This window comes from Pipistrellus hanaki (assembly GCF_964339955.1).
Source record: "Pipistrellus hanaki genome assembly, chromosome: 12".
In the NCBI taxonomy this organism is placed as follows: Eukaryota; Metazoa; Chordata; class Mammalia; order Chiroptera; family Vespertilionidae; genus Pipistrellus; species Pipistrellus hanaki.
The window spans coordinates 47,559,499-47,572,712 of NC_140514.1; the positions used below are offsets into that span (position 1 = coordinate 47,559,499).

The following is a 13,214-nucleotide window of genomic DNA, read 5'->3' on the forward strand; positions in this document are numbered from 1 at the left end:
AGAGGTAAAAGACAGTGATGCTCACATCCACAGAGACTCAATCTACCTGGAGGAATTATGAAAACTGCTCCTCCCGTATTTTGAAACTGACAGTGACAACCAGACAAACAGAGGAAGCTAACACTGCCTGTTCTGGAGGCAGCCATAATTGAATTTAAGGGAAGAAAAAACAAAAAATTAAAGCAAAACCTTTAAATGATTCTTCCACTGATCATATTATTTGTAACTTTTTTTAACTCTCAAAAATACAATACACTTAAAGCACACACACATATAGTACACCCTATTTTCAAATTTAAAGTAAAATAAAAAATTCAAATTTGAATGATAACTTCATTTTTTCCTACATCTTAGGATTCAAAGTACAAACTAACTTCCACTTTGAAGTTAGTATTCTGAAAAGAAATTGTCTACAAATCTGTACTTTAAAAAACATAATACTTCAATGGTACACATATAACACCTTAATAAAAAAAAAAAAAATGGAAAAAAGTTTAAAAAATGTAATACTTAAAATATGCCCTAAAAGAAAGGGGGAGCAGTATATAATTTTTATCATTAATACATCACTCCAAAGTACTAAGTTTATTTCCAAGATATTTTTAATTAAATATTCAAGAATTTGTACTACCATTTCCTTTCATTTTTTTTCTTTTTTCTTGAATTTACTGGGAGTGACACTGGTTAATAAAATTATATAGGTTTCAGGTATACAATTCTATAATACGTCATCTGTATATTGTACTGTTTCACCACAAGTCAAGTCTCCTTCCATCACTATTTATCCTCTTTACTCTTTTCTACCTCCCCTCATTCCCATTTCCTTTAAAATACTATTATTTTTGTATATATCATGTAAGTGTACAAAAGAACTACAATGGCTTAAATTAGCTCTCTATAAAGGCAAAAATTTAACTTCACAAACTTTTATATCATTTGAATTTGTACAATAAGCACATTTTCATCTTGTAACAAAGTAAAAATCATTTTTAAAATTTTATTAAGAAATTAGCAATTTGGGGAAGACATTATAACTCTGTGACTTGTCAATGTGGCACAACAGCTCAGTTTTTCACACGGGAACATTACACTACTCTGATCCATGCTAAGCCTGCCCCTTATCAGCTGCGAGACTGTGGGCTGGACCCTTAACCTCGCTGCTCTAGTAATATCCTTGTCTTTAAAATGGAGAGGATAATAGCACTACCTCAGAGTGAGGCCTGAATGAGACACTGTAGTGAAGCTAGTACAGTGCCTGGCAAATGGCCCATGACCAGTAAGTGTGAGGGCTGATGCCGGCATGTGCACTACTAACAGCCTGGAAGGAGAAAGGATAGAAAGGGTAACAGCCAAACAGAAGCCAGCCCCAGCACTCTTCCCCTAGGAGCAGATGTGTGCCCGTAAACAGAAGTGACACAGGCTGTGGAGAAAACATCCTGAACATGTGTGACTCATGTAAACCCACTGGTTTTCACTGTGATTTAAATTTCTCTAGATTACTGGATTGTAAAATGGCACATGACTCTCTCAAAAGGGGCACAATTAAGATTGCTCATTCCTCCCTGCTTTTCTTTTTTTTTAATCCTATATAATAGTAATATGCAAATCGACTGAATGGCAGAATGACCTGTCACTATGACACGAATTGACCACCAGGGGCAGATGCTCAATGCAGGAGCTGCCCCCTGGTGGTCATTGCGTTCCCACAAGGGGAGCTCCACTCAGCCAGAAGCTGGGCTCACAGTTGGCGGTGGCAGGAGCCTCTCCCACCTCAGCGGCAGCACTAAGGATGTCCAACTGCCGCTTAGGCCCGATCCCCACAGTGAGCGGGCCTAAGCTGTCAGTCAGATATCCTCGAGGGCTCCTGGACTGTGAAAGGGCACAGGCCAGGCTGAGGGACTCCCCCCACGAGTGCACGAATGTTGTGCACTGGCCTCTAGTATAAATATATTTATTGATTTCAGAGAGGAAGGGAGAGGAAGAGAGAAATAGAAACATCAACAATGAGAGAGAACCATTGATCGGCTACCTCCTGCATGCCCCGCACTGGGGATCAAGCCCACAACCAGGGCATGTGCCCTGACCAGGAATTGAACCGTGACCACCTGGTTCATAGGTTGACACTCAATCTTTGAGCCATGCCGGCTAGGCACTCCTTGCTTTTCTTTTCTTGCCACACCACACCCAGGTACCATTGATTACCTCCTTTACGGTGTTAAAGACCGGTAAGCCCAGGTGCGTCTTGCCTCCTTTCCCTGGAGTGGTTCCTCCCACGAGTTTGGTGCCATACTCCAATGCCTGCTGGCTGTGAAAGGTGCCCTGAGGGGAGAAAGAACAGGACTCTGAGAAGGGGCAGGCTGGGAAGCCAAAGGCAATCTTCAGCAACTTGGAAAAGAAAAACAAACAAGTAAACTACTCAGATAATAGTAGCAAATATCCAGCATTCTCACCAACTTACTACACAGCTTTAAATCCGGAAGCAAATAGGACTTTGCAGAGCCAAAAAAGCTGTTTGTAAAAAAAAAGGGGGAGGGGGGGTATAAAGAGAGGGTCTCTTTTTATTCTGTTTTCAAATTTGGCTGGGAGTCAGAAATACAGTATTTCCTCGGCACCTCTTTGTCACTATTCCTCAGCTCCTGGGGTCCTCATACCCCTCTTTACTCAAGTTCCGACCCATGATCAATCATTACACTCACATGGCAACCTTGGCTCTCCATCACTTCAATTACACATCTGGCTAAATCACAACCTTCATTGAATCCAATTCTCTACCTACTCTAAGATGGCACATTTGCAGCCAAACAGTAGCTGAAGAAAAAACAAACCATGACAACTGATCTCACTTTAGATTTATGGTCACTAGCTGCCCAGACAATATCTGTATTTTCTATCCATCCGCTCTCCCTTCTCAGCCTCGACGCAACTGACATTTTAGACACATTGATTCTTTGTTATGGGAGATTGTCCTCTGCTTTTTATCATGTTTAGCAGCATCCCAGGCCTCCACTTGGTGGATGCCAGTAACACACCCCCTTCCCCTCAACAACCAGTTGTGACAACCAAAAACGCCTCCAGACACTGACCCATTCTTTCTCACTAGGCCTCTGGGGCACTACCTCCCCTGGTTTCCCTCGTCTCACTCACTCCTTAGACTTCTCTTTTTCATCTAAATGTGTGCCCTTGGTGACCTCCTTCCTTATCATGGCAATAAATATCCATACGGTGACCCCTCTCCCATACACACACAGATAGTGCCTCCCCTTCTCCCCCCCCCCCCCCCAACACACCCACATATGAAGCCCAGACCTTTGCCATAAATTCCATACTCACACTGTCAACTGCCTGGCTAACATCTCCACTTAGAGAACTGGTAGGCGTCTTTACTTAAAGAGCTCAAAACTGAGTCCCTGATCGCTCCCTTCCACAGTCTACCCATCTCAGTTAGTGACAACTCCACTCCTAACAGTTGTTCAGACAAAAAATACTGAAGTCGTCTTTGATTCTTCTCTTTCTCTTACATCTCCCATCAGATACATTAGGGAAGCATACTGCCCTACTTTCAAGATAAAACTGACATCTCACCCTTTCTATAGCTTCCGCCTTGGTCTAAGTCACCATCAACTCTTGACCAAGTATTGCCCTTGCTCCCTTTCAATCTATGCTAAACACAGCAGCCAGTGATCCTGTTAAAACACAAGTCACTCCTCTACTCAAACCTTCCGGTGGTTTTCCATGTCATTCACAGGAAAAGCCAAACTCTTACACTGGCCTCCAAGTCAGTATCCAACCTGCCTCTCCATCTCAGAGCCCTCACCTGCCTGCCTCATTCACTTGTCACAGTGGCCCTGCAGCGTCCACACATACCAGGCACATTCCCGCCTCACAGCCTAGTGGTCCCCTCCACGGCTTCGCTGGCCTCCACTCAGCAGTGCCAGCACCACGCCCTCCTCCCCAGCAACATACTGCTCCTACACACCCACCTGCTTCATTCACATCTCATTTAGATCTGGATTCAGAGGTCAGGCTTCCCCTGACCACATGATATTAACCTCCCCCCCACCCCCCTTTCCAATCACTACCATTACTCCACAATCTTGCACACATTCCTCCTTCTCTGGTTTCTTTTTCCCATAGCATTTATACTTTCTAACACATCACATAACTTACTCATGGATTTTGTTAATGTCTTTCCTTTCCTGCAACTAAAATGTAAATTCCATGAAGGCAGTGATTTCTACCCTTTTTGCTCAGTTATTATGGCACCTAAACCAATACTTTACATACAGAAGGCTCTCAATTTTTCAACTTGTTGAAAACTGTGTGGATCTATGTGGTATTTCCACAAGAATTGAAAAATGCTGACTCAACTATTTAAATACTATTAAATGCATAAAAATTAGGGCCTTAAAGGGACCTAGACATTTCCTAATTCAACTATTCCATTTTTCAAACTAGGAAGCTTAGCCCCTAGCAAGTGAACTGACTTGTCTAAAGTCAGTGATGGAGTTTTGGAAAGAACCACAGTTCTCTCTTTAGAGCAGCGCTAGTCAAAGTATATAGACTTGCCGAAACCGGTTTGGCTCAGCGGATAGAGCGTTGGCCTGCGGACTGAAGGGTGCCAGGTTCGATTCCAGTCAAGGGCATGTACCTTGGTTGCGGGCACATCCCCAGTAGGGGGTGTGCAAGAGGCAGCTGATTGATGATTCTCTCTCATCGATGTTTCTAACTCTGTGACCCTCTCACTTCCTCTTTGTAAAAAATCAATAATATATATATATATATATATATATATATATATATATATATATATATATTTTTTTTTTTTTTTTTTTTTTTTTTTTTAAGTATATAGACTCCTTCTGGTCTGCAGTCACACACACACACACACACACACACACACACACACACACAAAAATGACCAAAAAAAAGGAAGTCAGGAAGAAAGGAAAAAAATCTAATTTTAAAAAAGAGAGAACATCTGCAAATTTTACAGCAATATGCTGCTGTGGTTTTTCTTGTATTTTGCAAAGGTATTAATCTACATTAGAATGGCAAGTAAAAACAAACACATCCTGGACTTCCATTCCTAATGTAGTCTAAACTAATGTAGTGCTAAACAGGAGTAGCATTTCCTGTTAGTAAGCTGATTTTCCTTAGTTTTCCCATTATCGTTAGCCAGTGTACAGTAAAGAACTGGAATATTTTTAGCAGCCATCTAAGCCGGTATAAGGAATTCCATCCTTAGAAACCTGCACTTTTGGAATCCACTCTGAAACAATAAAGAGCTATTAAGACAAAATGCAGATTTCCTATGAAGATAAGCTCTATGCTTCAGACCTCATCATTACCAATAATATTAAAATCTTAACCAAGAAATCTAACTGAAGTACAATAGAAACATGTAATTGCAGGTCACCAACCTTAGATTTCAATATTTAGGCAAACTATCACCTAATTAGAGACAGTTCCAAATAGTCCTTACACCATGGATAATGGTTCTTAAGAAAATAGGTCTGAGGTTAAATGTCATAAGATCATATAAAATTTAGCAAAGAGAAAAACAAAATTATATGCAATAAACATATGTGGAGAATTGGGGTTTATCAAACATTTGGTTATATGCTAACAAAATTAATAATAATCAAAAAGGGACTGCATATGGCTTTCACTGGCAGGGGATGCAAACTAACATGTACTTCAATTCTTAGATGAGTATCAACTTTATTTAGAATGTAGGAGTGATACAAAAGATAGCCAAAATATGTGGCTATCTCAAGGAAAATCTCAAGGTTTTGTAGGTGTTTCTTTTTGTTAGTAGTGGCTTTCTTTCTTTTTATTTAAGATAGTGGAGAAAGAGAAGGAAAAAAAAGTAAGTTCACTGTAATTCATATTTTTGTGCCCAGATATTTCAGAAACAAGTCAAAAAGCAGAGGGACATTTTATATAAAACAACCTTCAAATCAAATTCTTTTTTAAAAAAGGACTATATAATTTTAAAGTAATTTCTAAGTACTTTAAAAACAAAAGTTACAGAAATTGAATTTTTTGGTGGCATTCTCTCTCTAGATCAGGGGTTGCTAAACTATGGCCTTCAATTAAGTTGTACTGACATATAACCATGCCCATTCACTGACAACTGTCTATGGTGGCTTTTGCTGTTACAATGTCATTGAGTGGCTGTAACAGAGCCAGCATGCCCCACCAAGCCTAACAGTTAACAACCTGGCCTTTTACAGAATAAGCTTGCCAACTCCTACTCTAGATTACCAAAATGCTGCAGAATGGGCATGACAATTATTTTAATTACAGAAAAATCAACAGCATTTAAATTATAAAAATATATACATATATATATATATATATATATATATATATATATATATATATATCATTATCTGCTTTTATCTTGTCATTTCTCTTTTAATGATAAAAGGATACTTTGAGTTAAGACACAATCATCTAATTGATTTGGTAGTATGCCCTCATTAAAAAAAATCTGTGCATCTACCATGGTGCAACTACAAATTTGTACAAATGTTTTAAAGGGCAAGTTAGCAGTAGCTGTTGAAATTTTTAATACATAGAAACTTTGACACCCAAAATTACTTTTGAGAATATATTTTATTGACATACTAGTGGCGTGGTGCACGGATTCGTGCATTGAAAGAAAACTAATTAGGAGAAAGATTCATGCGGTAATTACATTACTGCAAAAAAAAATTACATGTCAAAATAGTATATACAATATAGTATTATAAAATTAAAGTACAAAATAATTTAATATCGCTATTTGCTCCCTATTATAAAAGTATCAGAGATGAAAGAAAATTAGTAAAATGTATATGAAAATATATAAACTGACTAACAATAACATGATATAAAAACAAAAACAGGATATAAAAATAAAAATATGATATAAAAACAACATTGATAAAAACAATGATTGGTAAATTGATTAATAAATAAACAACAACATGCTATAACAACAAAGACATGATATAAAAACAACAAAAACATGATATAGAAAACAACACTGATAAAAACAATGACTGATAAATTGATTAAAGTTATTCTAATATCTCCCTGTACACCACTTTAAGACTAAAAACACTGTCAGAGTGCATGACTAATTTCCCTTGTGATAAAGTATTTACAACTTTAACTTTAATGTCACATGCTCTTCGAACTCGAGAGAAAGCAACATATAACTGACCATGTGCGAAAATGGGTTCAGGTAGGAATATTACTACTCTGACTAGAGTTTGTCCTTGTGATTTATTAATAGTCATCACAAATGCTGTCATCACGGTAAACTGCCTTCGAATTAATTTAAATGGGAGGCCTGTGTCAGATGGAGACAAGTCAATTCTTGTAATCAGAACCACCTCTTCTGCAGATCCTGTTAATACTTTAGCTTTGATTATGCTAGGTCACAATCTTTTGATAATAACTCTAGTACCATTACAAAGACCCCATTTACTATTAAGATTTTTCAGTAGCATGATGATTGCACCTAATTTCAATTTTAATTTATGACACAGCATTCCTGAAGGAGTAATATTATTAAGAAATTCGATGGGAAAATTTTCCTTTTTGGCATCATCTGTTGAATCAATGGAATCATCACTCAAATAAGTGGGAAAATCCCTTTGAACATTTTCCATTTTCCATACAATGGACTATTTGGATTTTGTATTCCACATGGTCCATGTACCAATTTGATTTCACAGAAAAAGTCGAGAACGCTGGTCTTTAGCCAGAATTCCGCCTTAACTGTACGGTCAATGTCATCTTCCATTCATAATTTGGATTCACTGTTTAATAACAATAATATATGTGCGTGAGACAGTCTGCGTTTCTGAAATTCAATGGTATGAATTTTAGCCATTACTTTGTCATATAAATCGAATTTATATATATCATTTAAAAAAACATTCAGCTTAATATTAAAAACCCTGGTACACTGTGCCAATAGTTGGTCTTTAGATACATTATGGCATTGTGTGCGATTGGTGCCAGGGAGAGCTTTATATACATATAAAGTATCATGCATGCACGAGTCAACATTTTTTTTTTAATATATATTTTATTGATTTTTTTACAGAGAGGAAGAGAGAGGGATAGAGAGTTAGAAACATCGATGAGAAAGAAACATTGATCAGCTACCTCTTGCACAACCCCCAATGGGGATGTGCCCGCAACCAAGGTACATGCCCTTGACCGGAATCGAACCTGGGATCTTTCAGTCTGCAGGATAGAGCATCGGCCAAATTGGTTTTGGCTCAACATTTATTTTTAAATTGCCAGGGCATGTCATATGTACCAGCCTGTCAGTCAGTCAGTTGAACTGGTCAGATGAACGGTAGGTCACTTAGCCTTTTATATATATAGATATTTGTAAGATCTAAATTATACACTGTATAATGTGTTTTAAGATATGTATGTATTATGTAGTATACAATACTGTATCAAATTTCTTAATAAAGATATGTATGTATTATATAGTATACAATACTACGTAATACTCAAGTTTAAAATAAACTCTGTAGAATGCACATTATACAAGTATACATATGAGCAAGAAAAATATATGGAAGGACACATTCAACTTATTAACAGAAGGAATTCCAGGAGAGAAGAATGATGGAAAGAGAGAAAGGAGATTCTAACGTTGTATTTTATTGTGGAGTCACACTGCAGATATATTTAAATGTATGCAAATTCTATAATGTAGGCAGGGGACAGGGAGAGAGAATAAATATAAATGAATGAGAACAAATTCAAATGTTTCCAGCAATTCTTCCTGTTAGTCTCCTCCAAGACCATTGCACAGAGAGAACATAAGATGGGAGAAGTCAATGTGCTGCTAACTCAGCCTGCCTCAGACCCAGGAGCCTCTCTGGGCCGGCACACTTCCCCACACTGACCACAGAGCCATGTTTAACTGGGTGTTACTTTTGTACAAGACTTAAACACAAGCCGCCTACTTTACCTACTGCTTAATTAAGGAAACTGTGATCTGTCCCAGTCCTGGAGGAAAAACAGTAGTGTTACACTTGCTGAAGGAGAACAGGTGGGTTTCCAACATAATATAATCCCAGGAGGAATTTTCAAGGAAAGATTAAATATGATTTTCATCTTTAACTTCCTCCTAAGATACAACTTTATTGTTGTACTGTGTTTCTTTTCTGCAACAATCATGTATTATAACTTTTGTTGTATTAAAAACACAGAAAATTATGAAAAATGTTTTGCATCTATAGTATACATCTTTTTTTAAAAAATCTTGAAACCTACCTGCTTACCAGTGAAACCCTGACAAATAACCTTTGTATTTTTATCAACGTAGAGATGTTTCCGGGAAGCTAGATAGGCACAATGCCGAATTCCATTCTGTTGCACTGAAAAATAAAGCAAATATGACACATTATAATTTTTCCAAACTTCTGGACCAACAATTGAACTTTGTGGAAAAAAAAAAAAATCCCCTAATGCAGGAGTTTTCTTGTGATCACAGTAATTATAAATGTCACATTTTAGATCTGATAAACAATCCAAAAAAAAAAAAAAAAAGTCACTGTTCTGTTTTCCAGAATTCCCCTTTACTGAGAACCTATCTTATAGCTTTTTCTGAGCTGACAAAGAAGAGCTCAAGTTTATAATTTTCAGTCCTCAAAAGAAAACAAGCAGAAAGATAAATGGCTCAAACTAAATCCAGGGACTGAAATTCAGGTGTCTCTCCCCCTAATAATGTTTACTAGACAGCCACATGTTTCCCCATGGGACCCAACTTTGTTAAGCCCAAAATCTATAAACATCAGGTGAGATAAGAGTAAAACTTTGTCAGAACTCTATTTCTCATTCCCCAATAATAATACTAACATGGAATGTTAACATTAAATATTAACATCAAATGCTAAGTCTTAGAATAAAACTTATCTAAAATAGAATACTATGTTAAGTCATAGAATTAAACATCTAAAATAATCCAAAGTTACTTCATTTAAACTCTTCGTATATAACACTCAAGACCTTACATTAAAAAAAAAAATAGAGAAAATAAAATAGAAAAAGTAGATGTGGGAGAAACATTTTTTAAAAAGTTATTTTCAGCAACCTATGTATCTCAACACAAACTGAGAAGCCGATGTAGTTACTAAAGCCAACTCCCCATATTTCAGAAACTAACAGAAAGTAGAGATCAGATGAATTAAAATTGTGGGCTACTTCTAACATCCTTTAAACCCCCATTCGAGCCCCAAACTACTGTCTCTGTGGTCCTTGGTCCTTTCAAAGTGCTTGGGTGTCCACCTATAACTGAGGTACTCAAGAAGAGCTAGCCCCAGAAAGAACATCTTATCACGTCAGGTTCCATGCCATGCTTTTGTCTTGAATCACTGTCTCATACCTCTCCTAAATCCTCAGACCTTAGGTTCCATAACTTATCTGCTTCTGGCCCCCTGAGCACTCCCGGGTCATCTCAACTCCTATGCTGAGCACTTCTAACACTAAATTCTGGAGTCCCATCAACCTCCAGATGAGAGACAGGCCATGTCTCCCTACCAGCCGGGAAATGAGTCTTCTGTGTGCACACGGAGCTGGATAACAAACAGCTGCATTCTTGAACTAGATTATGATGAGCAAAGGGCCATGAGGGAGCACTGAGGGTCAAGTCCTGGCATACTGGGCACAGCCAAGCAGCTGAACCAAGGCCAGTAGACACTACAACAGGAATCTGTGTGTAAGAACCCACCCTAGCCAGTGCTGTCACTCAAGACCCATTCTTGTCCTTGGCTGCCAATTCTCCTAGCTGGATACCACAAACCTTATGGAAGAGCTGCACCCTTTCCTGGCAGAATCTGCTCCAGCAGCCCTCAGCTCCCCATCCTGGAATCTCCAATAAATAGTCCTTCTATCTGAAATTTTCAGGCAGGAAAGTAGATTTGATTAATGATCAAATGATAAAATCAGAATACCTGGAGCCCATACTTGCTAAAAGGAAATATTGGTTTTTGAAAGTAAAGTCTTGTGCTCTACATGTTCTCTTATACCCACTCACTTAGGAAAGGAGACATCAGACAGCTAATGTCTTCTTCTACCGAGGAGGATAATGTTTTCCCCTCTCATCCTGAGAAAAGACAGGTCTGCCTATGTACATAAACATGACCTCAATACCAGAACAACTAAGACTACTACCTTCTCTTACTCCATCTCCTACTCCGGACCTTCTAGATATTCTCTATGGAGCTCAGGCTTCATACCACCACATGGCTGGTGCTCATAAAAACTGCTTTGAAAGTGTGATGAATAGCAGCTCCCCTTCCAGTCTCCTAACCCTTTGTTATTGCTCAGCCTGTGCAATGACTCCACTATTCTATAGCATCTAGTGAAGGGGATCTTGGGAGAGCTATCTTGCATACATGTGGGTATGTGTGTACGTATGCATGTGAGCCCCCATCTATTATATCAGCCCAGGCTCCTCAGACCTAGTTTCAGGTAAGCTAGAACTAGCAGACTATCACTGTGAGCCAACCCAAAAATATATGTTCAAAGATAAGGAAAGGAAATTCCTGACCGTATTTTGTTCTGACAAGAAACCTAGATGATGCCAGACAAGATAACGTTGGTACTGAAATGAGAGGATGCTGAAATATCAAGCAATACCCAGTCCCTGGGATTATTATGATTACTCATTTATTCAGTCAATATTTGAGGAGTGCCTATGCCAAGCCACAATGCTGAGTATTAAGAATTAAGAGCCGAGTTAGAGAATCTTGGCCCTCAAACAACCCACAATCCATCTGAACTGATATAAAATGGGCCCCAAGTGCCCACTGTGAAAAGCACCGTGGTAGGCCCTGGGCATTTGGGGTAAACGCTCCTAGCCCAAGTAAATCTGTGGGGGGAGAGGAGAAGTGGGGAGACCCAGGAATAGAGAGAGGATGGGTGTGACTTTTGTTACTTTCTTTACTACATAATATCTAAGTAGAATTATTTTCAAGTACCATCTAAATATTTTTAGAACTTCTCACCATAAATCCCTTAGTGTAAGAACCATGTCTTTTTATACACCATGATAAGAGAGTTAAGGAATGGAATCCGCATTGGGGCTACCTCCAAATTGAGCCCTGGGCTGCCAGTAATTCATTCCTAAAATCTGTCACTTGACCTCCCACCTTCTAAAAAAAAAAAAAAAAAAAGTGGTTTGTGTTCCTGGCCATGGCTATAATCCCTCAGGAACTAAAAACTCTGCTCACCTCTGCCCTAGTGCTGGCCCATGTATGCCCTATGTTCTATATTCTGTATGCAAATATTAGTACCCTATGTTACCTGCCAGGTACTAGGGATTTAGATTCCATGCCATCCATACCTGCACCTGCACCGTAGGGATAAACTAGTCACAGAAGGTCCTAGGTAAGGAATCACTGCTTTAGAATATGTCGATCAACTGAATGAGAAATGATGGCATGTCAATCAACTGAATGAGAAATGATGGCAATCAAAGTGGCCTCTGAACCCCAGAAAAAAACCTTGAGATGCCCCAGCAAGCCACAATGGTGATTCCACTCACCATTAGGGTGTTCTACCCTAATGAAATTCTTAGTGTACTAGGCAACATGTAATACTAATGCCACACCCTGTATGAGGATGGGTGTGTGAATTTTGTTACTTTCTTTACTACATTATATCTAAGTAGAATTATTTTCTGGTTAAATTTATATTTAGATTATTTCAAGTGCCATCTAAATATTTTAGCACTTCTCACCGTAAATCCCTGGGTATAAGAACCATGTCTTAGACACCATGGTAAGTGCAGGTGCACAGAAAATGTTTGAATTTTAGGACAAGACGCAGGGTCTGCAAAAGAAACACAATATCAAGCAAAATGTCCTAAGTTCCACCTCTTTTTGTGTGATTTGAAAATATAAAGATCGGAGGTTTCCCTAAAATCTGTAGAGACTACACAGAAATCCAGCCCTAAGTACTACTAGCTGTCCTCAACACTGTATCAATACAGTACAAATTCCATGCTAACCTTTTTCTTTAACAAATGAAACTCCAGGAGCAGTCTTGTAATACTGAAGAAAGAGCTTAGAGCAAAACATACCACAGGCAGAGTGAAGGCAGTGACAGACCAAGAGAATGTTTTCATAACATGTTGACAAGAGATTAACCTCAGCAACATGAAACACCAATAAGAAGAGACCAAAAGC

At 38.4% G+C, this 13,214-nt stretch overlaps 1 protein-coding gene across 1 annotated transcript in view; it reads right to left on the reverse strand.

Moving 5' to 3' along the window:
- SUCLG1 (succinate-CoA ligase GDP/ADP-forming subunit alpha) overlaps positions 1–13,214 on the reverse strand; it is a 36,319-nt gene that overhangs the window by 16,389 nt on the left and 6,716 nt on the right. The window contains exons 2-3 of the mRNA XM_084900294.1: positions 9,298–9,401; positions 2,203–2,319 (exon numbers count right to left, since the gene is read on the reverse strand). Of these exons, the coding sequence (XP_084756420.1) occupies positions 2,203–2,319; positions 9,298–9,401 (221 nt within the window). The remainder of the gene's footprint in view (positions 1–2,202; positions 2,320–9,297; positions 9,402–13,214) is intronic.